Source organism: Hylaeus volcanicus, chromosome 5 (genome assembly GCF_026283585.1).
Source record: "Hylaeus volcanicus isolate JK05 chromosome 5, UHH_iyHylVolc1.0_haploid, whole genome shotgun sequence".
NCBI lineage: Eukaryota > Metazoa > Arthropoda > Insecta > Hymenoptera > Colletidae > Hylaeus > Hylaeus volcanicus.
In genome coordinates this window covers 2443574-2469809 of record NC_071980.1, presented here as the reverse complement: position 1 = coordinate 2469809, position 26236 = coordinate 2443574, and the positions used below count along the sequence as shown (strand labels likewise).

Sequence of the window (26236 nt, the reverse complement as noted above, 5' to 3'; positions counted from 1 at the left end):
CACTGACAATCGCTCAGCGTCGACCTCGAACGGGAAAACGCGATGGAAAGAGCACCGATAATTTTAAAATACAGCGTTGTACTCGCGATAATTATACGAAGATTGCGATCTACGAAAACCAATTTTCATTTAAATTGTCTGTTAAAGTTGGAAGGCAACTGCGATCGATTCCTAACAATGACGTGTCTTCGATGTATTCTATCTCAGTCCGTTCTAAATATCGATCTCTTCTTTATTGCACTGTTCTCGTGAACTATATGGGAAGCATTTAATTGAATCATTTTCGAAAGTAAATTTACAAGAAAAATCTTGTCCTCAAGATTCAAGGAAGTGTATATATATTCCTTTCATCTTGAGTGTCTGGGTTAACATTGTTACTTGAGCACAACCATTGAAAGGTTAATCCACCAATTGAAAAGCATGACAGTTATTGTAGTAGTTGCGTTGATTCGATCTCATGATCTCGCAACGCTGTTTCAACGGCGAACGGAGTTTCCCGTCGCTGTTCTCGCGCGATCGAAGCACGGGACGCCCAAATCGCTGACGAATTTGATTAATTCGCGAAAACGTCGAGTCGACAAATGTTTGGCTCGGTACGGTTCGATGGTCGCTCGCCAAATTCTTCTCGTGTTTCGCTCGCAATTCACTCGCGACGCAATATCAGCCAGAAAATCGTTGGCGGAATAACGACGTTCTGGCTGTCAACGATCGTGTCGGCGAAAAATCTCTGTTATGCGGCTGCATGCACAAAAGAATTTCGTATAATTGAGACGCAACTTCGTTTTGGTTAAACTTGAATATTTTGAAATGCTTCGAGACGCGTGGGAGTGGGCGAAAATTTGGAGAATTCCAAAGGCGATTAATCGCCCTTCTCCTTCTGTCAATTTATCTTGCGCGTTCATTCGTCGTTTGTTTGAATTCGATCAATTAGGACTTGGGTAGCTTAGAGGTAAACTACAGTAAGTGGAAATTTAGAAAATTGAATACTCAGAGTAGCGATGATTTATTTCAAATTAATTTTGTCGATGAATACCGATACGCAGCCATAGATTGGTGCTCGTGTCTCTTTTCTGATACGTCGTAATTAATTATAAATTGTTTCGGAGCTATCTCGGATCTGGGCTGCGTGGAAGGGCGACCGACATTGAGTCGGGATCCCTTTGATACGTCAGCTGTCGCCCAGGACCAGTTATGCTGGGCGAGAGCCTTTGAGTACCAGTTCAAGACCACTACAGACTTACGCAACATATATACGCCAGATAATATTGAAAATTATCATAATTATTAAACTGATTACTGATCGGAAAATAAAACCATACGAACAGTTATAGTTTCGCTTGCTAGGCCTAGAGTCGTTTATACGTTCCCGTACCTAGAATTCGTCCGCCATCCCTAATTCCCGCGGACGAAACGAGCGAAAAACCGCAGCGTATAACGAGGACGTCGGAACGGTCTTCCCGCAAAACACGGAATAAACGAGACTCGTGGAAGGGGGAGGAAGCTGGTTAATTGCAGCGTGAGACGCACCTCACGGCCGCGCGCGTTATTTACGACTAGCTCGGTCGCCATGGCCGTTTTTCCAGATCCTACGGGCGCGCGTCTCGCGGCTGCCTCGCGACCGTCCGACAAAACGCGCCTAATTCTTCATCGATATCGAAAGAACGGAGACTCGAGTATGCGCGGTAAGTGGCGAATTAATAAACGCCGTCTGCCGGCGCAGTGAGCAGCCTGCGGGTCTCGAACTCGGACTAGCACTCGGACTTCTGCGGTAGCACACGATAAGCCTCCATTACTGGAATACCGACTGTTTAACCCCGCGGAACTCGCGGTCCCTGCGATTCCTTCGTCCTCCGCCGCCCGCGGTCTCCTCTACGTCCTCGGGCCCGGTATCCCGGTATCAAGAGCTTTATCTGTTTCTCTTGTAACCGGGCGCACCGTCTCCTCGCGGTAGCGTTAAGGCTACCTGGCATCCGATTAATTAATGGCTCGCGGAAAAGTCTAGGGAGTTATTAACCCTTCGGCGGTGACATTTTTTTCGCCTGGGCTTCCTAGCATCCGAAGAAACGAATTTAATTATATTTGGTTGTCCAGAAAGTTCGTTGGAATTTTTAAGAAAAATTCAAAGGCACATTTGAATTTCGAAATATATTTACAACGAAGTATACTATGATCAATATCATATTTTTGTTTTAAATGTGTCATAAGAACCAGTCTCCTTCGTTCTAAAGAAACGGTAACCTCGGCTTTCTCCTAGTAAAATTTGAAAACTTGAAAATCCTGGAGCTCGCGGTCCCTGAAATTCCTTCGTGCTCCCATCGTACCCCCACCAACCGACTCATTCGTCCTTCTCCGAGATCTCCTCGTTCCCCTCTCGCATCTGGTATCCCCCGGTATCGTGAACTTTATCTGTTCCCCTTGTAAGCGGGCGCAGCGTCTCCCCGCGGTAGCGTTAAGGCTACCTGGCATCCGATTAATTAATGGCCCCGCGGAAAAGTCGGGAAAGTTATTAACCCTTCGGTATCTCGGAGCTACTAGATTGCGGCGGCGCGTCCACGAGGCGAACCGCGCGTTTTCTTTTCCCTGCCTTTTTCCCATGATTTATTCTTGGCCGCGCTGGCTAACGCGCCGGCTACGCGGCCTGGACCCGAGGAATCCGCTGGTGTTTTCGCGTAAAAATACTTAGCTGTGAGTTCGGTCTTCATCCCCCCCCCCCCTCGTTCCCCTCGGGAGAATTCTTTTCCTGATCGCGACGAAGTTCCTTTATCTTCCTCGCGGATTGGCCGTCGTGCATCTGGGCAGGGAATTCTCGCGAGGTAACTCTGGCAGCTCGAGAATTAAATTTCAATTTTTTTTGGTGGAAATGTGGCATATCAGTGGAGTAGAGTGGCCTTGGGTGGAGCACTTCGACGTTTCGTTTATCCTCAGCTTCGATTAGACTTCTGACTTGGGATTCTTAGCTGCAGCCTTTTTCTGAAAACCGCGTTAACATGTCGATCACCGCGTCATACGTGCAGAGTCCATCTCTTCGATTGTCCATAACCGCGGATTCGATTGTACGAAAGTCCGATGGGGTCGATCCTCGGCTCTACCGATACGCGCGTACATCACCCAGGGGTAAAAAGATGAACGCGTGCACAGTGGGGATGAGTTTTTCGCCGGCGGGACGGAACGTGCTCGGCTATGGTTCACCGTTGCTCATTGCGCGTCGCACACGAGGCGCGCGAGCTGCGGAGGAGAGGCCGATAGAAATATTTTTGCCGGGCTAAATGGGTTTCTTCGGAAAGTCCGGGAGAACACAAGGGCAGCAGCTGGTCGGCGATGCGACAAATCATACCTGCCGGACAGCCTACACGCCGCAGCCAGCCACAGTTGAGCGCGTGTGCATGCCGATGCACCCGCCGAGGGGAGAGCCAATGGCGTAACCAAGGGCGGTTTTCGCGATCACCCGATACATCGAGGGTGTAAAAACCATCTTGGCCAGGATGTTCCAACGGTTCGATCCCGAAACAACCAAGCACCAGGAAGTTTGAGGGGACGCGACGCTGTAACGGCTCCGAAAAGAGAGACACCTTCGGAAATCTATACTAATATTATAACACGTTGACCGCCGCGTCAATTAATTGAGAAATTAAGTACGTTAATTCTGAAAAAAAAAACTGGTGATTTCATCAAACTGTCGATACGTAACAGAGCAAGAAGTAAACGTGCGAAGCCAAGACATGTAGGACAATTCTCTCCCAAGCTTCGACGGAGGTTTCGCTAATGGAAGAATGCTATCGATGCACGTAACGTAGTCATTGGATAGAGCAGAGTGTAATAAAGAATGAAATCGACAGACAGCATTATTACCAGCGCGTTATTCCTAATTGGCGAAAGTCTACTCAAGCCAAGGGTGTACGCTCGTAACGTCACTGCGAGCTGGCGAAAGCGAAGTAAAATCATGACACTTTCCAATTCATGGTGTTTTTCCATTATTGACTATTGGATGAATCTATGAAACTTCTTCAAAGGGGTTTTCAAGCAACCATTTAACATCCAGGAATTGAACAAAAACGAACCAGTGAATTAATTAGCTTCCCTTTGGCCTGGAGTGGTTTCTTAAAACGAACTCTCCCGCGAAACTACCAAGAATAACGTTCTCCGTAATCGTCCGTTCCATCGATGCTCGTCCCAACGAACAGAAGTCCTCCCGCGGTGACAGCTCATCTCCCAAAAGTGATTTATGTCGACATGACTACTTACTGGTTAACTTATGGTGTTTACCAATTCAATTAGAGGTACAACCACCGCTCCCTACGGCCGAGATACATTTGTTTCAACATTAATTTACCGAAACGCCCCGCTGTCATAACAAAACTATAATAAACCGTTGGCCGGTTGGCGCGCGGCCAGGGACCCGCCGCTTTTTCGGGGTTCATAAAATCGGTGGAAACGTTTCACTGGCTGTCATTGTTTTCGTTCGATCGGAGCCTCTTCTTCGAGTCCCGTCACCATAAATCTGACGCCGATAATGCAGCCCGTTCGTTAATTTTCACGCTGCCGGCCCGATTTCACGTTCCCGCGGCTGTATCGGGGAATTGTTGTCGGATTTTTAATGGAGTCGCCTCGCGATGGCTTCACGGCTTTGGGGATCCACTTGTCATTCTGTCAGGTGGAAATTTATCGCGGTAATGGAAGCATAATCTAGTTCAGAGAGTGACGGAGAATTTAAATCTCGAAAAGCGAAGCCGTCTAGTTAAAAACTCTCGAGACAAACCAGGCATATTTGTATTAAACAATAATTATAATTTTCCTCTATTTACTTCCTAATACAAATTTATTTTCTATTTTTATTATAAAATCATTTGGACGTCACGTTCCAATCTTCTCTGAAATAATATAATTCATTCGCATTCAGGCGCAACTACGTTTCCGTAAGCTACCTAACGCGTTCCCGTGTCATTACTCAATTCGGGACGAAACCGAATTAGACCGCGACGGATCCGTCGGGTTCGGAGCGAAGCGCCGCCGTTATTTTTCCAGCACGAATCGTGGCCTGGGCACAGTTCTCGACCGCTTCTCGCGCTGAGAATGCCACGAAAAACGAACGAAAGCGCAGAAAAGCACGCGGCGATTTCAGCTTGGCGAAAGCACAATGCCTGCGAATTCTTCGGGGCCGCGACGCCGACGACGAGCGCGAAGCGTCTCTATATTTACGTGCGCGAAAGTCACTGGCCCGGTTGGTTGACTGATTCACCATCGAGCCACGTTTCACTTCGATTTCGATGTCGCGTTTTTACTTTCGATTTAACTCGCGACGACGTTGTGGCCCGCGAACGCGCCGGTCGGCTTTGGGAAGTTTTAAATTTCGACGTATCGGGAATTAATTCCTAACAGTGCAAATGCAGCCACCCTTTATGGACCAATTTGAAAATATCATTTAATTTAGACAAACTTCTTCGATAGACATAGAGGGAACGAATAATTCTGCGCATGAAAAGCCACGAGTGACACGAATCCACGGGGTGACCCAATGGAAGAACTCGCGTCCGATGCGGTCAGGTTGGTCGGGTCGAATGGATTCGCCGAGAAGAAACCGGTGTCGTAACGGGCACAGCCCGTAAGACGGAAAACGGATCTCCGTCGGTCGATTCTTATTTTTCTTGCCCGTTCCCCTAGCCTGCGCAGAAAGTATAAGTTATAGCGACGAGAGTGAACTCCCCTGTAAAATATATACAGCGATCGGCGGACATTAAGAGAGTCATTTGTAAGCGGTTGTAACCACTCGGCGAGTGCTTTACGATACCCGTGGCGTATTTTGCGCCGAGACGCGACGTGCGGGTCCACGGTGCCCTGTCCGTCGGCTGACGCGAGCTCATAACGAGAGAACTAGCTTTTATAGAGTTACTCGTTTTTCTCGGTGTTTCCCGTGAGCGCGGCCCGAAAGTCACGTCGACGCGATCCGGGAGCGGAAAGCCGATGAGGAACGAGGGGCCTCGATGAGTCGCAAGAACCCGTCCACTCGCAACAGAAGTGTATCGGTTTCCAGACGTCCACGGAGGATCTATGACCGCGGGAGAAAGTTTCCGCCCCGTGGCCTCTCCGTCGTGCTTTCGCGGAAAGACTGGTAATATCTCTTCCGACGTTTTACTTTTTGCGCGCGTCCATCACGCGTTCGATTTCCTCGGATGAGCCTTTCCGCGACTCGCGTTCCATCGCCGAGGTGGGAAGCGTCGACGGTTCCGTGAAATTTTCCCGAGACTTTTCTTCGCCTACATTTTCTCTCCTGCCACTGCACATCGCGATATACCGTTCGAATATTTAGGATTTGGGAATGCTTGAGTAACAACGTACGCATTGTTTCTTAAAAGTCAGCATTGGACTAACCAGAGAAAAGGTTACCATTGGCCAGAACAAGAAAGATAAATGCATCGAGGAGTTAAAGCGCATTGTACGCGGTGAGATTTAGCGTATCTCTTATCTCATTCGCAGCCAGAGAGATCACTTTCATCGGTCTCCCCTGCGAACTGTCGTCTCCGTCATATATAATTCTTTTCTACATGACAGCCAGTAGTTTGGATACAAGTCATTAACTCTAGCCGGGGAGAACGCAATATGTTAATGTCACCGATGACAACTAGTCGTTTAATCACTTAACGCCTCTTTTGAATGCCAGGAATCGCGGCTCGCGAACTTCGAGTGATTCATCGACTGCAACGGCATCTCTTCTAATCTCGAATCCCGAAATTCCTTATAAATCGTCGTCATTTGGCCGTTTCGCGATTCACTTTTGCATCGTTTAATGAGAAAGCACGCGACGACGGTGTTGATTTGTGCGTTGCGTAACCAAGGTGTCAACGTCTTCGTGGACGAATTATTTTTAACGGAGTTCGTTCTGTATTTTTTATTTTCATTCGAGACCTCGTTAAGTGGAGCACAATAAAATATACTTTTGGCACGTACACGACAAGGAAAACTAAATATTTTATAAATGTAGCCGACGCTAAATTGAAAGACGAATTGATATTTATTCGATAAATAGTGTCAGAGAAGAAGTTGGATATTAATAAGAAAAAGTGGAGGTAGAAGATCGAGGAACCGAAAAAGAGGAAATAGAATGGAAAAGGCGGTGCTCAGTTACAACGGAAGAGGATCTCGATGCACGAGGATCGTCCTTCGAACACGGAGGAAGCCCACCGCGTAAAGATCCACGGATAGCAGGATATAAATGAGTCTTCGAGAGGTCCGAGGGCAAATATAGACGAGCGTGTTGGCGAAAGGTACTGGCCTCAAATGGGACCGAATGGCACCGGTATGGAAATGCGATCGGCTTTTAAACGTCGAACCGCGCTCAGCTATGTTAATTCCGTACGTGTTACTCGAGGTGTAGCTTCTGTTTATCTCCGAATCTACCCAATGTAGCTTAACGAACGTCACGGACCACCTACGTCTACGGCGGACACCTAGTTGTCGTTATTTAGTTAAAATTCTGTTGTTCCCTGTCCAGTCGAGTATTCCTGACTAATCGTTGCAGAGATGTTCGACGGCGATATCTATCCGTCTGGCAGCAGTGGAATCATTGTTATTCGAACTGTCTGGTATCGCGTTACTCCAATATATTTATTCTTGGAAACCGAGTATTGAGAATCAAGGGATCAGTGGTTTCGATTTTTATAATTTGGGTCCTCTTTCGCGAAGGTTATTCAAACTGACAATCAAGTGTTTAATCCAAGTTCGTTAACTTTCGTATCATTTCCTGATACTTAACTCTCTCCGCGTATTCGCAACGAGAAAACGCAAGTTTACCGTAGTCTGTTGGATCCCTCGTAGCGGGGGCCATTTGCATTGCGAATAATTAAATTCACCGTGGAATATGAACGGCGAATAAAAATACCCCCTGCCCTTACCAATTACCCGTACAATCCGAGTAAAATGTTAGTCGCGTGACTGCTGAGCGTACACGTATGAATTCTCGATGAGGGAATCGCGGTGCATATCAACTGGCGAAATGACACACGTGTGAATGTTCTCAGAGAGACGTCCGCGCTGCTATACATATTTTCGTTTTTCTGTTCCTCTGCGACGTTTAACCGACCAGTCACCCCGTCGAGGGAACTGGATTCTGGGAAAAATTAAAATGAGAATTTAAGCGCTACTTTCTTACATTGTCTGGCCTACTGAACACGAACAACCATTTACAGAAGTAGAACGAACATCACGACGAACCAAGGAGAACAAAGAGTTCCGAAAAATATTTAAAATTGTTGCGTCGTCTAAAATTAAGCGACAATTCGACAAAGCAAAATTAAGCGTACGAACAGTGGAGGTTCATTACGAGACAGGATGCGTTGATTAAACGGCCAATGAGCCGATCGATCTAAAGGGGAACTCGCTAAGATTCGGGATCCGGCGGAAGCCAAGAAGCCCGTATGAACTTAATTTGATAGAAGCCACGGCGTCTGCATAAAACGAGGTAATATAGAGAGCCTCCCTCGAGCTCAGACATTTTGCACGGTTCTCTAGTTTCGGGGGGTTAATAGAGACACCTCTGTGCTTGCCACGGTGGAAGCACACGCGTCCTCTCGACGCCACCTGGCCCCTGGGATCACAATTAAGGGATCCCCGTGCGTGATCATCGCTTCAATTGAGAGATCGTCGCCTATGAAGTGGCTGCGCCGGATTCGACGCAAGTCTGCTGGAAAACGAGCGTGTGCCACCTTTTGTGAAGATGAAATTTGGCTGGTAGTGGTGGAGGTTATCGGTTGACTTGTTCGTCGAGGGTAGCGACTGTTGTTTAATAGGAATGTTCTTGGTGTCACTAGAAGTAGAATCTAGAATTTGTTATATTTGATTTTGGAAAATTTTGTCTGCCTCAAAAGTGACCCAAGGCTCGAGAAGCATAATAACACGACGAGTATTCTCGAAAAGCATCGACAACACCCTTGTCCGAGCCCATTATCGTTCCCCTCGCAAAATAGTCGAAAATCATCGTCGTCATTTGACAGATTCCGCGTCGAAATCAAAGCGGGAGAGAGCCGAGGAGCACGTGTCGTCGTGATCATCAAGGATATCAAAGGGTTTCGGCGCGAAAAAGCGAGATTTCCGAGCCGTGCGGTGTCACCATCTGTTTTTCATTCGGTGGCCGAGCTGTACCCGCGGATTCTTCGCGTTTTCGGCTTTCGCTCGAGGGGAGGATCGTTGAACGAAGATCACGAAGGCCCGCGGGGAATGTCCTCTCATTAATAAGAGCGCGACCGCGACGCGACGGGACGCGTCCCCGTCGTGTTATCGGCTGGCCAAACAGATGCGTTTCGCCGCGCACTTTCGGCCTGCCAAAGCTGATCAGAACTCGAAACTTGCCCGGAATGCGCGGACCCGGCATACTTTCATCAATTTCGCGCGTCTTTCGCGGCGCAGCTATTCCATTGATGCCGGGCGAGCCTACTTAAGAGGGTGTCTCTATTTTTCAAGCCGCTTTTTTGGGTCATGGCTTGAGAATTTGTTTGGCGCAAAACTGGGTAACGTACGGAGCTGAACTTTTATGTCGGTGTTTATTTGGAGCTTCGCCAGCGGAATATTAATTTTCAAAGCTTCCCTTTCCTTTTTCATACGAAAACGAAATTTTAACAGAACCCCGAAACGTTACTCGAAAAAGTGTTTAATATAGCACGTACCGAGTCCATGGCTCTCAGTACTTGGTAGCGCACGCCTAGAAATCAAACCCGCCGACGAATTAGCATACGTTTTCTGTCGGTCGGAGGATGACCGTAAAGCTGTCGGCTATCGCGGAAATCGCGGGGGTAACCATTGTGCCGTCGTAGACAAATGCGCTTTGTCGGGACGGGAGGGGAATAAATGGTCGGAGAGAGGTCGAGGAAGAGGACGAAGAAGAAGAAGAAGAACAAGACGCGAAGAAGGATGCGAAAGCGCAAATAAGACGTCGTCGCGTCGTTTAGTCGATCGTGGAAGCGAATCGGAAATCGCACGCGGAGCCACTGGAAAGGTTTACGACCCTCGTTATCCTCTTTGCGCGCTCATCAAGCCGAGAGGGATACGCTTCTCGAAGAAATAAGCAAGTTGGGACCGTGCACGCCCGACGATCGCGATCGTCGATGCGGATTCTCCGTTTCCGATTCACCGTTGCGCTGTGTCCGTGATGTACTGAAATGGAATTATCTCGATCCTTTCGATTCGATCTCCCTCGTTCTTCCCCTCGCTGGGTGACATCTTCGTTCGCCTCTTTCGGTTCTTTCCATGCACTGGCGAAGCTCGCACCTTCTCCCTTCGGCCAGCGAGATCCCAACGTCCGAACAGGCCTCGAGAGATTCAGCCGATTCAACCATTTTTCGAGGCGAAAAATAATATCGTAGGCATTTTATACAACATCTCGAACGATTTTCATCGATGCGTCGAGCATTTTATTTTTATATCGCGGAAGGCGCGGAAAGGAAGCTCTAATACGCACATTTTACATGTTTGATGTCGAATCTAACTTCGTGAGAAGCCAAAACGTACGTGATGAACCGGAATTTTCGAAATTGCGAGTTTCCCCATTGATAACAACATCGGAGAACGGTCGACGGGCGACGCGGATTTCGGTTAGAGCGACAACAAAAAAATGTATACAAACCCATCGACGTCGTCTAAACCGTATATACTGTTCAAAATACTTAAGGTGAGGGAAAAGTAAGGGGGGGTATTGAACCTCGATCGCGGTTAGGAAAGGTCGAGGATTTAGTTACGTTTCGGACATCGTGCGTGCTGTTTAAATTCGAGTGAAATTTGTGCGTACTCCTATCGGATAGCGATACTAAATTCTAACCAGTGATACATATCAAGCTGACGACTTACTTGGCTTCCTATGCCTGTGAAATCCTTCTTCACGACGACTCAACGACAACGGGGAGATGGCGATCCAACAGATATTCGAGGTCAGTCTAGGGAAGGGTGAATCGAGACGGTTAGTGGAATAGAGAATTTTATTTTTGAAATACACTTTGCGAAACGGTCGATCGAAATGAAATATCGGAGCACGTTCTATTCTTTTCCTTTGTCATATTTGCCTTTACGTTTGTCGCGATTACATAATACCAGTTGCAACGCTGTTTAACTGCGATAAAGAACTCTTATCACTATGGCCTGTGCCTGGAATGGAACACGCGCTCGGCTTCGCGTGTTACGCGAGTCATACGTAACTTTGACGACGTAAATTCTTATCGAGGATTAATTGTAATTACTATGCGACAGCTGTATACAGAAATCGTTTCAGTTTCAATTTAGCTATCCCGTTTGCTGTGACGTCAAGAAGAGTAGCAATTGTAGAGACTTTTGTGCAAGTGTATTATTGCGATGTGTTCCTTTTTTTTTTCGATCATGTTTATCAATTCTCTTCATTTGTCAACTCGTTAAGAAGGTAGCCTACCTTTTATTCGAGAGGTCTAATATAAAATTCCACTGTTAATCATCCTAACGTTAATCGATTCCCACTGCCTTGCCAAAGGGAGCATTTAGAACGTACAAGCAGCGTGACTATAATTAATGAATGATATTCTAATCGATGATTTAACCGCGAACGAACCCATACCGAAGTATATAGACAAAAGATGAACCGCTTTGAGGACGAGAGGATCCCCTCCCGCGAAGCCCTCTTTCCTCAAATGAAAAGCGTAAGCGTTTTCACCGCAATCTTTAAGTTGGCAGCTTAACCCCCGCGAGTAGAAGCTTTTCATCTCTTGAATATCGAAGAATTTGTCGCTCCGCTTGAAGCAGGCCGAGCGAGAAGACATCAAAGGATTCTTCCTCGAGCCCGTTCCATGACTCCACCTCCCCCGACGTAATAATCATTTATTATCCCAGCAAGTAATAAACGGTACACGGCGATATTATGAAGTTGCGAAATTAAGGCTTTGTTTAAAAATTAGCTGCCCGCTAGTTTACAAGGCCTTATCATGAACTTTGCCATCCGAGGTCCATGATTCGCCTCCTCTCGTTTCCTCCTTGACGTACAGTTTTAAAACTTTCGATAGATCGTAAACGAAAGAATGTATTACTATCGATGAGAGAATTAACGGTTACGAGTCATAGAATTCATAATCATTAACAAAGGAGTTAATGATTATAAACGGCAGAGTTTATAATTCCTCGCTATAAAATTTCATAAATTTCGAATGAAATGTGTTTCACGTGACGCAATCATTGGTAATTTCGTGATTCCAGCGGTATTATCTGTCCAATATTGCATTCTCAGCGCAGTATTAATATATTCACCATTAGGACTTTTTACATTATCGTTCGTATAAAAACACGCGAGTTTTGTAACCATCGTAAAAGTTATCCTCGTATTTATTGCAATCGTTGTTGCGTTCATGCATTTCGCATTAGACGGTATTATGTCTCTTGTCTAACAAGTTCCCTTATTTCTTCTCATTATCAAGCTTTTACGACAGGTTTCTCCATAAATACCCATTACAGGCGCTTTAATTACTTATTTGCTTAATTGTTAGCCATTCGTCTTGCGGTCTCCTCTTTTCGATTGCATCAAGGCTCGGGCTGCACAACGTTTGCGAAATCGCGCGGTGGGTAATTTTCTAATGGAAGTCCACAATTCATTATTCGCGACTTCCAGTTAAAAGTGCAGCTACTTTTATACATATTCATAGTCAAAAGTAATTGGTTGATAACGAGCTTCTAAACATTTTCTATCTCTGGTTCGGAATCGAAGGCAAAAGAAGTAGAAAAAGAAGAAAACAGAGTCAGAAGGAGAGAGTCGATAATAAATAAACAACGGATGCTTATGCAAGTTCATGTTTTCATAGATACAGAAAAAGAAGTTAATTTTCCTCCGAAGAATTATTTAGTCACGGTCGATCTGGACGTAACATTGCTTAATTCATGATTTCTGAAGCGCACTTCCGGTTTCGGTCCACTTTGCGGCCCTCCTCTCTCCTTGCTCTCGTTTCCGACAGTTTACGATCCAGTCGGAGGAAATAATTTCATCAAAAATTCGCGTCGAGCGTGGAAGAAAGACGCGCGCGCGCGGCCATGCTTCTTCGCCTCGCGCAGACTCGCTTATACCGGCGTAATTGCCAGACGTAATTGCAGTCCCCTTTTGTTTCTTCAATTACGCGAGTTTCGACCGGCGAGAAACGAGAGGGGAGGCCGGGAATTTTTATGAAATGGCTTCTGTCGTCGTCGTCGTCGTCACAGTTCCTCTCGGAAATCCCCCGTTTCCGGTTTTTCTTTGACAGTTGCGCAGGGACAATGTTCAGAAAAAAAAAATAGTTACTACAGTGTTTTCAGTTTGAACTAACATTTTTATCGAAACGATTGCAATCGCACAATGGTATATGATTCCACTTTATTTCAAAATTTTAATCTAGCGTTCATCGTTGGTATTTTATTTTATTTCACGTCGAGGAAACAGGCGGATATAACTGAATCGCAATTTTATTTCCCTGAAAATCTTTTGTTCAATGAAAATTTAATGAAAAATCCCCCTCCCCCACCCCTACCCCCACCCCGCGAAGTACCTTTTTCATTATGAATTCAATCCACTTTTATCGCGTTAAATTTAACACGTTACGCGCCACGACGGTGTTTGCTTTTTCACTTAGAAATAGCGTATCTTTCGCAATGCGTCAACGTCAACGCAGGATTTATCGAGTCCTGCGTACCCTTTGCGAATTATTATCGCCGTCATGAAATCTCCGCCGAATGAAACACTCATTGCGTAGGTGCGATGACGAATTACGACCTCCTAATCGCTGTTCAAATCTACATATTTCATACTTACGGGCGAGCGTATATTCGCGGGAGTAGTCGCACCGAGTCTTCTGTCGTTCGTGTGCAGTCTTTAGTCGATGGGAAACAAATACACTACGAGATCGAGCGAATAAAGTATTAAAAAAAAGTGGGTTTAGTATTTATTACGCGAATAGTAGAAGAACCTTCAGTAGTAGAAGATATTCGTAGATTCATTTCTTGTTTTTCTTTTTTTTTTTTTTATTTATTTATTGTTTAATTAAATGAGGAATATATAGGGATTGCATGATATGGCGTTTGACGTCGACTGACGCAAAATTGTGGGAAAAAAAGATTTTCGCTGCGGACAGGATTCGAACCTGTGCGGGTAACACCCAATGGATTTCAAGTCCATCTCCTTAACCGCTCGGACACCGCAGCTATGTTCAGTTGCTCGCTACGAAACGTAATTAAGCTTCGATCGAAAAGCATGTGTTGTTATTCGTTATTTCATCGCGATTGCGAGATGGGTGAACGCGATTATACTACTGATATTAGCGAAAAAAGATATTCTGTGGTTACTTGAATTGCAAAACGGAATCAGTATAGTTATCGAACACGATTACTTGGCGTAATAATTTAGCGAATCATTCAGATAAGGGCTGCACTTCGCTTTGGGGCACCAAAAATTATTGACTTTTTTCTATACCATACTAGATCACTAAAATGGAAGTTTTAAGGTTAGGAATCCAACGAATAAAAAATCAAATCCGTTGATCGATTAGGTAGAGAATTCTGGAACTCCGCGAGATTCCCTTTTTCATACCAAAGATGGAAATGCTCGACATTTCTATGTGTAAAAGTTGTCGCGAAATGTTTCACGGAGTAGCTGGGCCATAGAGCAACGAAATCTCGCGATGGCCGACGTGTTAATTAAGCATCGGTTAACAGAGTCGAACGAGTTTCTTTCGCGATGGCACCCGAGTAGTTAGGTAAGAATTTCAATTAGCCGAGGAAACGATCGAACTAAGACAATTACTGCAGGGAACAGGGTCGCATTTCCGGGTCTTAACGAATGAACTGCAGATCAATTAAACCCGCTTCTCTCCTTCTTTTCACTGGGGTCCAAGGAAATCGCACGTTGCGAGCGCATTAAGGATAATTGAGTCATTCCGCGGTTATATTTAATTGCGATCGTTAAACAGAAAGATATTCAAGCGTCGTACATGGGCACACGGTTGAAAAAGGTCTCCGTCGTACGTGAAAACACCGAGGGTTGTCTTCGACTTACGCCAACTTGTAAATCAATCGGTCCCAAGCTGGTGATAAGAAAGGACCCGCTGGAATGCCGATACGCGATTAATGAAGCTGTTAATTAACCGATAATGCCGAATATCGTTTCGCGGGACGTCGCGGGACTCGCGATGTCGTCGCGTTCACCTCCTTTCGGAAGTGTCGACTTCGGTGTAATACACGTCGTTTAACGCCATCATAGATGATGGACACCGTTAAAGCATAACGGTGACGCTTATCCGATAGTACTATCGCAAGCTGTTTGAAACACCTGGAAAGTCAAAGTTATTTACGGCGTGGAGAACCGAATTCCAGGAATGGAAGAATCTCCGTTTGTTACAATCGAGGATTCACCGAATACTTGAATTAGACTCTACTGACTCTACGTATTCGTTCACTCGATATGGTGGGACAAGTTAAATTTCAATCCTCGAGATGTCGATTTATTCATCCATTTTTTCAACCATCGCTATCATTGTTCACTGTTCGAGAGGCAACGATAGCCATCCGTGATTGTGTTTTCCGCGTGACGTTTCCTCGCGATAATCTCATGGCTGGCAGCCTCGAGGAGGTAAAAGGACACGTCCTTTCTCTTAGCAGGAATAATGGAAACTCGTTTTGTTTTCGCGCGGCAACCGGGTACCCGACACTGTTTCGTGTATTCCCCGGGGAATAGCGGACGACGAAATATCAAAGGTTTTCGCGGATCATTTTTCATTTCTGTAATCGGTCGTCTCATCTCGAGCAGCTCGTGACACTGCACTAGCTGACAGTGACGAATCGACAGTTGTCGGAGCCAACCCTTGAGACACTGGCCGCGAGACCGGCGTGTCTCTCTGTCCCACGCGTTTCGTGACTAATGAAAACGTACCGTCCTTTCGTATACGACCAATCGAATAGTCAGCCGGACTTTATTCGTGAGAAATTCTCGATAGCTGATCCTGATTAAGAAAATCGCGAGCACGAAGCGTTAGGGACCATTGGTGAAACGATACTGACGATACTGAAACGTTAATGTACATTGTCTTTTAAATTTCCTTTTACAATATAAATTCAAATAAATATCGTAGAATCCGTTAATACACATGTAGCTTTCATCTAACGGTATGTAAAATTGATAAGAGAGAATAGCCAAAAAAATAATCGGTGATGTTATTAGAGATTGCTACAATCGTCGGTAACGTTACGATTTTTATGCGATTGGCGGAGTTTATCGTGCAGTGAACGGCTCATTTATAAATAATTTCTCAGCAAGATCGTGCAATTTCCTCGAGAAAATCTGACGCTTTTCATTAGGTTTCACCTGGAGGTTGCCTCACCCGAATCGGATCACGTGTATTCATTGAGACTCCTAGCGTACTGTTGGATCGATTCGATCGTTCATTTTGCATTATTCAGTAGACGTTCGAGGCAGTTGCAGATTTTAATTACAACTTTCTTCGCGGATACGCGGCCTGTATTTCTCGAGCGGGATTCGTAATTATGGGCGGAAATTAATGTAATTACAACTGGTCGCGTTCATACATCGGCGATTACGCACACGCTTAAATGGCGACACGGGAAGTCGCGCGCGGAACAAAAACCGTGGCCCTTCACCTGTCTCATATACGAGCCGAGTGACTTTCGCGTACCATACTGGTTTTGCACCTTGAGTATCGAAACATGCAGCGCGCTAGGAAACTCGGAATTATCAATTTTTACCTGCAGCGCTTCGCGTTCGCGTAGCTGGCATACCTTCGTGCGAAATCTATTGTTTCGAAGCAATTTTTCTTTTGACAAAGATCAACTAAATTCCCAGAGTAGTCGACACAAATATTTCATTCACGTTCTTGCCTTTCGTGCAAATGGAATCGATGCCATATGAGTTATTCATCGCCTGTCGTGCGTGCTCTATTCAATCTCGCATTATGCTTTAGCTGTAGCAATTACTAGAACCAATGAACCATCCGTTTCGTCTATTTCACGGACAGTAATACAGAACAAAATATTTCACGTTTCAACAAACCGAAATCAGCAAAGTTTCCATAGACTCTTCTTCCTTGGTCTTCAAATCCCGTCGATTACGCAACGAACGATATCGCACGGCTCTCAAAAGCATAAATTGAAACATCCCGCCGGATCCCCATCGAGAAGTAAGCTCCAATCCCGGTAACTATGTACACAGCGCGTAACAGCGAACGTTCCTCGCGTTCCCATCGTCCGAGTCACCGCATGTCCCCCACCCTGTGGCGAACGATTCTGCTCCAATCGAGAAAGAAACCGAAACTTCAGTCTCAATAATTCTGCATCGCGCGGCGATAAACATTCCACGCGTATCCGTCTCTTCGACTTCCTTATCGCGGCGAATATTCCACCGTAGGATGCAGGAAGTCAAAGAAGAAGAGGAGAAAAAAAATCTCTGGTTGGAACGAAAAGGTCGAACTTCAATCTCGGCGGAATCCCTCTTCGCTCACCCGTGTCCAATATAGACGTTCCCCGGCAGCGAGGAGGAAGCGACCGCGCCTTCGCGCGCGGATGCGGATTTTCGAGTGATCGTCGCGTCGCAAGGTGGAATGCACCTGCTACGCGCGAACGATCTTGGTTCAAAGGTTAAGTAGAAAATGTCGTACGTAGGCATGCGAAGGGTAGAGACGAAGGTGGGAGGGTTGCACAGCCCGGGTAACGTAGGCAGCTAGAGGCCGAGGCTACCGCGGCAGAAGCTAAGCGCATATTAAGGAGGCTCGTAAAATTATAAGCATTCCTAAGAATCTGGTAATACGTCGACGCGCAGCTTCGCGCGGCTTTTCAATGCGCGGCCGGGTCTGGCCTCGCGGAGCGCACGCGTGTGGGTGTAATTTATATTAACGATACGCCAGACCGACGGCGGGCGCTTTGAAGATCCGTAATGTCGGGGGAACGTGGTGAGAATACTCTCATCATTCGAAAGGACTCGCGCGAGGCAACGAACGAGAACGGTCGTGTCGGTCCGACGTTACACCGTGCCGGCGATATCGCGAATGCAACTATTCTCCTTCGCCTCGCCGCTCCATTAGAATTGAATTGAATAAGCTTTTCCTCGAGGGCCAGTTTCCAGCGTGCCGGAGAGCGCCCGCCGCCGAGACGCCTCTCACTTCACCTTTTTTCCAACCCTGTCCGTCTTGGTGCTCTCCGTCCGACGCGTCAGTCGTCGATTTTTCGACGTCTGTACCGTTGACATCTGGAAAGAACGGTCCCAAGGGGCACCAGACTGACGAGGAAGACGCTTCGGGCTGCCTTTCGATACGTAAACCTGTAAACGATCACAGCGAACAATAGGTTGTACGTCTTTGGACCATGTATTAGCTCCTAACTGTATCGTTGATCTCTGGCGATGAAACTCGGACCAAAATGGAAACAAATACAAAAATTTACAGGAAAAAACGACAAATTTGAGATGCTAGGAATTTCGATCGCGTTTTTGGGATTTTGGACCATTGTGCAGGGGTCGAAGGAGAGGATGATTAAGGAAGGGTACGAAGTACAGGATGAGGTGAGGATCTAGAAATCGAAGTTAAGATGTTTAGTTTAGAATATTTAGTTTGGTCATCCAACAATTAAACCAACCGACTTACCATGACAAGACAATAAAACGTAGTGTCGACATTCCGAATGCTATCGATCTACGCAAGATACGATATAGAAATAAGAAAAAACCTTCCATCAGTGTCAGACTCCCCAGAAAGGAAACGGAGAATGCCAAACACTCGGAACTGACGACTCATTCGTCGGCGAGACTTTTCTTTCGCGGCATTGGGAACAAAACGAGGAAACTCATTCGGGACTCCCTATCTCGGTCCTGGATGGAAAATCTCTCGGATCGCGATTCATGTCCGCGGAAATTAATCGCTTCTCGTCAACGCAGCCGCCATTGACGAGGAGCAAGCGACTCGAACGGTTCCCAGAATCGCGGAAGCCACGCGACGGTTCTTCGAGTAAACTGGTTTATTGTTATTTACGATCTCCGACCGGACGCCATTAATCGCCACGGGCGACTATTGTAGCAGCTGCCTCGTTCCGTTTCGCGTGCAAGGGAAAGACAGGGCGCTAGGCGGGACAACCTGCTAGGCAGATTCGCCATTTTCCGGGGCGAATTTGTTAAACGCAATTTATGCGTTCATTGTGACCGCCTAGTTAAGTACCACTGGCGATTGTTTCCGCCTATTCATTCCACGGGGAACGACAGGCGCTTCTAGATACGCGTCGCGATTTCCTCGCTGATCTCGTCGCGAACGTGGTGGTTCAACAATTTATGCAGCTATAAATTCTGGTAACTCCCTCTGTTCGTTGGGAGACTTTCTTTAATAATAACGCCACCTCGAAGCTTTATAAATTACTCGAAAAATAACACCGAATTCATTAACCTTTAGAAGCCCGATTTTCCAAATTAAGTTTAAAACCAATTGCGTGTACAATTCGGTTTAAAAGTCCGGTATCAAATTTGAAACTTAGGGCATCTAAGGGTTAATAACCGAGACGATAACATCCCCGCAACTACGGGCGCAGCATAGATTTGCATGTCAAGATCAAACGGTTAGGTTAGAATCAGAAGAAGATGTTAATCACGTTTAACATCAAACACGAGGAAGGAGCATGGATACAGCGCTATCCTTGATGCTAATTCATCACACCGGATGACCCGTTGGATTACAGCGAACTGCACCAGAATCGGACCGCGAGCAGCTGCCCTTTTCATTCAACCACCCAGCTTTGAGCTAGATTTACGACGAAAATTTCTGCTGCTAATATCAGAAGCAGTTTACCCCGCGGACGATCGCCTCGCGAGATGAATTTGATCTAATCGCGGCGTCTAAAAAATATTTTGGATCGCGTAAAAGTAATGTCGTTTTTGCAATTTTAAATACCTGTTTATTACTCATCAGCTCGTCGACACACTAGATGACAGGAGGCTGATAATTGGGTTGATAATTAGGGCGATTACGTAATTGATTAAAAATAGGAATTCATAAAAAACTTGAATTTAACGTAGAATAGCCGACATTACCTTCCAGTCTACCTAATAGTTTTTCCTGTTGGAATCACAGTGGGCAATTATCCAACACGAAGTGTTAAGGTGGGTCAAGAACTTAAACTATGCTGCTTGAGTCTATTCGAGCCTGAGAATCTTGCATCGCATTCCCATCTGAGACAAAGAAAGCTCGGAGGCGTGTCCCCCGTAGATGGGCCTGTAGTGAACAACATTGCATAGCACGAACAACATTGAAAAAGTTCGCAAGGTTGCAATGGTTCATTAGCTTCATCGTCACTCTCTTTGGAAGACTGCGAAGAAAAAAGAAGACCTCTCTGACTCTTCGCACAAGTCGTCATTCCCCACTGGAAGCTCCCGCAAGAACTTGGACGACCATTCAAAGTATCTCCCAGTCTCTGAAAAGCGTTTCTTCCACCGTATTAGTAAAAGTTGATCTGCTCCGTCGGCCTCCATTCGATTTTAGATTTGTCAACTTATGAGAAATCAAAGACTCTAAGACCGTGAACGGGCAGGAAAGGAGCAAAGCGGCGAGGAAAAAAGCAGGTGAACGCGTTTACCGAGGACGCTCGAACGTGGAAAAGTAACACGTCACGCGGATGCGTCGTTATAGCTCGGTGACGGAACGGACGGTCGCTGGGATTGTTGGGATGTGCGACAATTATCGGTACGGCATCGCCATATCTCACGCATGCCAGGCCGGATTGCGTCGGCCGTGCGCGCACGTTTCGCTGCGTCCTCCGTGTGAACTCGTGTCACAGTCCCGAGCAAGGTGTGCTGCAACGTTACATTCCTTGCCGCTGTTCCGTTTTTAGTCTAGGAACGCCATTCTTTGCGACACGCGCTAAAGGGGGCTACGGGCTCCGTGCCGGTGCGTTCACCGGCCACCTCTGTTTTCTGAGGATCGCATTCCGATCGACGATGCCTCCGCTCGGCGACGATGCCCAAGATTGATCCTCGAATCGATGCCTTCCCGATACCCGAGTCGCTACCGAACCTTCACTTTTTCTCGAATTTTCGAAGAACCCCTCGGGGGGTCTGGGACTTACCTGCGATCCCCTTCGAGCATCGACGAATTTAATATCGAATTGATGTCTAACTTTCAGAATTAATCTTTCTACTTCTTGAGTGAAAAACACTGATTAAAATTACTGACTTATACCTGACTAAACAATTTTTTTAGGATAAATCGCGAATATTTTTCTTGTCTTCGATCGAAAAAGAAGGTTCGACCTTCTTCGGAACACAGTTTCCAGAACTCGGTGTAATAAGAGTCCTCGCTGCATTCAGACGAACCCGCGCGTCCTCGATAGACTTGCATCGAGATTAATGCAATACCGCGCACCGATAAAAAAGAAAACACAGAACGGGAATTACCGTGTCGCTGGATAGAGAGGTCCCGCCAGTAGTTGGCGCGCGGACTCCTCGGATTATGAAGTCGATGGACGTTGCTGGTAGGCTCCGTTCAATATTAATCGAATCACGGCCGGTGCGCAAAGGATCGCGCATTCTCGCGGCCGGTCCGCTCGGTTCATGTAATGGACGACAGCTATTTAAGTGTCGCGTGGGGGGGGCGGGGAGGGGGAGGAATTATTTTCGAAAGGGGATCGCGCACGCCAAGGCGATCTTTCTTTTGATGCGTCACGAGCGTTGGCAATCAATCGACCTGCTTCTATCTGGTACGCGTGAGATAACCGATCGACCTTGTTTTCATGCCTTCAGGCCGACTGGTTACCCTTCTTACTTCTAGCCAGGACGGTCTCCAGGGTGTACGGCTGAAGGTACTCTTGGCTAACGCAAGGAACAGTTGTCGATGGACAGTATCGAGGTTAGAAGGTGTCGATCGTCCTTGGGTTGCAAAGAGGTCCCCTGTAGTTAAAGATGTTGTTGGTTAACATTAACATAAAATGGTTCGTTCTCTTCTATCGATATTAGCAGGTGTTAGTTTTTTTTTTCTTTTTATATATATCTTTTAAATGGGTTCTCTAAGGTTCGGAGTCATAGGTGTTGATTGCTTATCTTATTACAAGGTGCGTTTACCTGCTACCTACATAAAGAAGAAGTTGGCTAATACGTTCTAACATTCAGATTGGCGTCATATAATGTTATATAACGTGTTGACCCATGTTTGAGCCACACCTAAGACTCCGAAGTCTCAGCTCTACAATAAAAACATTCTTCCTCTGTCTGATTCAGAATATAATCCTACGTGAAATACGCATAATTTATCTAGCGTTAGAGCAGACTTCTTAACCCGTTCAAACCTAAAAATGTCGCTACCATCCCAGAGAAAGCTTTCACAGAAAGAGCGAAGAAAAAGCCGCGTAGCTCTTCTTCCGCGTAGCTTCGAGGACGAACAAGCTCGTTCTTGCCGACGAAATCGTCGATGCGCGACGGAAAACCGAAGGAATCGCGGTAAAACGACAAGCGCAGGTTTTTAAAAGGCACGCGTGTCGGACCGCGGTGGACATTCGTCGAATTCCTAGAGTAGTTCGGTCGACTCCCCGATGCAATGAAATGTGAAACAGGAATTCATATGTCGCGCACCAGTCATAAGGAAACGAAAGGTTTCGCGTGTCGCCGTGTAATCGCGGGCTGCGCGTTTAATCCGCGAATAAGGAAATAATTAGGCGAGTTGCCAAACGCGTGTCCCTAGATGTATGAAGTTTCCGAATCGAGAAGAACGTTGAAGTCTGTCGCGGATTGTTGGAATTTCAGTGGCGTACCGTTTGATTGGTATTCGCCAGGCTATCGTAGAATTAAGTTGTTGGAATGAAGTTCCCTGCGTTCTGGGATAGATGCGAATCTAATGAAGTTTTATGGGGTCGAGTGGAATTTCGATGGCTCTTCGAAAATTCGTTTCGCGGAGCAACATTGTTTAGTGTTTTATTAGAAATGTATAAAAAATTTCTATTTCGGAGAGGGGGACGCTTTTCTCTATTTTACAAGGTGCTCGGTAGAGCGCGGAGTTTCTTTTATTTGACCATTTCAGCGACTCGACTCCAGGCGCCGAGATTAGTCAAGCTAACAGGATCTTCTCTGGAGCGTGAAACTGCGATGGTTCCGCTGTCAGGCCCTCGACAAAACCGGTCTCCATTGCCACGGTGGACCCGGGAATTTCGTTTATTACTCTAAGCTTACTCAAAGATTCCCTGAAAAAATATTTTCCACTCTTAAAACACAAGGAAAATTTTTTTATATAGAAGTCGTTTCAAGCACTCCCACTAATTCATAGTACGCGCAAGTACCTTTCCGAAAAATTATTCAATCCGAAACTATTTCGAAGACGATTTCAATTTCCCACGTTTCAATTCCCAAGATTTCGGTCCCGGGTCGGAATTCCGCGAATCTGTTTGCGTTATCCTAGCGTAATCCTGTTGTAACAGCGTCACAGCTTCATCGCTCGGCGTTTGGTCCCAGGCGGACAGCTGGCCGGCGCACGGAAGAACAAGTCCCCCGATAAAGTGCATTAAGTTATGCATCTCGGTTACGGTTGGCGGCGCGTTACGCCGCGGATGTAAAGAGCAGGTTTTTATTGGACAACTATTGGCCTGGCGCGAACTTTCAATGAGCTGGGAGACGGGTACATAGTAATAAGTTGGTAAATGGTCCGGGCGGCTGGTGGCTACGAGCCCCGGGGAGAGCATAACCTTTAGTACGGCTCTGCGGTAGGTAGCCGAAGTTATTGGTGACCGTATCGGATCGGGCCTGATAACAGGACACTAAAGGCCTCGTCTCGTCGGTATCTTCTCGGGGGTTCCGTGGCTTTTAACGCGCCTATTCCAAGCCCCCATCCAATACCCAGTGGCCTGGATAGCCTAGCTCGGGGATGGGTACCTGTCGCCTCCCGTGCAGTCTTTTGGGACTATTACGGTTATTCGATATTCCTATCATTTCGTATTGGAATATTTTAATAGCTGAATTATTTAATATCGCAATACCTTCGTGATTGAATTAATTAACAATCGAATATTTGAATAGTTTCACGTTGGAGTAATTTAATATTCAAATGATCCAATATTAGAGTATTTTAATATTCGTGTAATTTCATATCGGAAAATTTTAATATTCGAGTAATTTCAAAGTGTCTGACCTAGCGAAAAGATCCTCTTCCATAATTATTTGTTCCCTGATCAAAATCTCGGATCCATGACTCGAATTTTCAATTTTACTCGATTACGTATCGTTGATTATCACTGCGATCTTTCTGGCTGAACCTGTGCAAGGAATTGCGCGGGTCAGCTAGAGGTCCCCCGGATGCCACGCCATTGCGATGATCTCGCGTCCCCGGATACGTTTTCATTTATATTGCGATGCGGTAATATTACTCAGGGATATCTCGGCTGGTATGGTACTTACGGGGAGGAGACATTAAACGGATACCGGCACAATTCTTTTTCAGCGAACCGAACGAGCCCTTATCGGAGGGGGCTCGCTCGTTTGTCGATGTCCGACGTCTACGTTTTAAGCACCAGTGATTGCGCTGGTTGAACGAGGACGAGCGCGAGCAAGATAACGGGAGGAGTCGCTCGATGGTCGTTTGTCGACGAAAGAATCGAAAGCTTTATTTGTCGAGGTCTGCATGTGAGATTCTCGTCATGCAAGAGGAATAGAGCATACGAGAGAGAATCTTCTATTAGGTTCCGCGTTTAATCGTAGCGCACTTTCATTTACAATGACAATACCATTTGTGTTTAATTAAAAAAACAAAACCTGAAAACACATTCATTATACGACCCCAATTTCGCTCATCGTTGATATCAAACTATCCACGTCGCCGCTGAAAAACCGTGGAGTAGAGAGTTGCCCGAGGAACGTTGCGTCCATTTAAGGGAATCCAGACTTCAGTGTCAGATATCATAAGTCACCGGAATCTAACAAGGATCGCGTAGTATTTCCTGCCAATCGGGTGCGAGGGCGATGAATCATCGATCGATACACATCCACGTCTTTCCGATTAATTGAGATTGGTAGAGTCTCCATCGTTGGAAGACAGATCATTTCCCTTTCTCACCAATTAATTAAAGGCACCTCCGGAGTCTGGGTTATGATAAAAATTGCTGGTTATTAAAGTCACGCGATCCCCGACACCTCCAGGAATCTCGCTCTATTTATCGGCTTTACGATTATGTTGCCGTGAAATTCATAGCGCCGGTTTACACGTGCAATTTACGCGGCTGGGGAGCAAAGGAGCCCGAGTACGCGGAATGCAACACGGCCGCGTTGAAGTCCAACGTTCCTCCGTTGACGCGCGGAATCAATCGACTTGGTCGTCACGTGCTTACCGCGTTAGTTGTCGTTATCATTTTGGGGTACGATACTAATTTCGAATCGTCTCCCGCAAGCAAACGAAATTTTAATGCAGTTTATTCTGCCTTGTAGACGAAAGCTTAGGGTCTAGGTCGCATTCCTGCGTCTAATCAACTTCCCAGCTCCCAATAGCAGTCCTTATCGGTATCTATCCGCCTCGAACAAGCAAGTCTTTCGTCAGATCTTCCCAGGCTATCGATTACGGATCCCCGGACTCGCGAATCCCGACAATTCCTCGGCAGGCCGCGTGTAGCGCATTTTCTCGTGTCCCCAAAGTGGTCGGAATCGAACGTAGGCGGGGACCGATCTCGTTGTAATTTGTCGACCGGACGAGGGATCGCTCCATCGTCCACCTGGCTGGTTTGCTAATGAACTAAACTTAACTAAAGGGAACCTCGTTCACCGACGCCTTATCAATAGTCGTAATCCCCGCGCCGCGGCCGAGATCTGTGGACCGAGAGCAGAGTCGGACTCCTCTCATCTGCGCTCAAGATAGGAGAATCGTGTCGACGAATGGCCGTGTCCGGCAAACAAATTGCAAGATACCCCATGGTAGCTTGTTACCGACTCTGCCGCTCCCTCCCCTCTTCCTCGTGTGTTCCTCTCCATCCTTTTTTTCTCCGCTTCGACGCTCCTTTTCATCCCTTTTTCGAGCGTCGTCCATTCTTTTTCGTATCGCCAGTTGTTTCCGTTCTCCTCCCGTTCGCTGCCTTTGTCGAACGGATCCCGTGCAGCTCTTCTCGGTTGAATTGATGTGGGAATCGGCCCCCGGGACGTCCCGGTCATTCGTTTCGCTCTGGATCGATGGGGGTTGTCCGGTTTTACACGGTTTTCGGGAGCCGCCACGGTGTCGTCGCCGAGATCGACAAATTTTAGCGAGTTTGACGGCTCGCGGAGTGATCGAGCGATGTA

The 26236-nt window shown here is 46.4% G+C and overlaps 1 protein-coding gene and 1 non-coding gene across 5 annotated transcripts in view; one reads left to right on the top strand and one right to left on the bottom strand.

The window, feature by feature from the left end:
* LOC128876624 (protein vestigial) overlaps positions 1–26236 on the top strand; it is an 82397-nt gene that overhangs the window by 20272 nt on the left and 35889 nt on the right. Inside the window, exon 1 of one of the 4 annotated variants that reach the window (XM_054123137.1) lies at positions 10695–10910. The exons of the other annotated variants lie outside the window; for them this stretch is intronic. Coding sequence (XP_053979112.1) covers positions 10887–10910 — 24 coding nt within the window. The 5' untranslated portion in view covers positions 10695–10886. Of the gene's footprint in view, positions 1–10694; positions 10911–26236 lie in introns of those variants that run through there. 4 annotated transcript variants of the gene reach the window in all.
* On the bottom strand, positions 14079–14160 carry Trnas-uga (transfer RNA serine (anticodon UGA)). The gene has a single exon. It is a non-coding gene; the product is annotated as a tRNA-Ser (tRNA).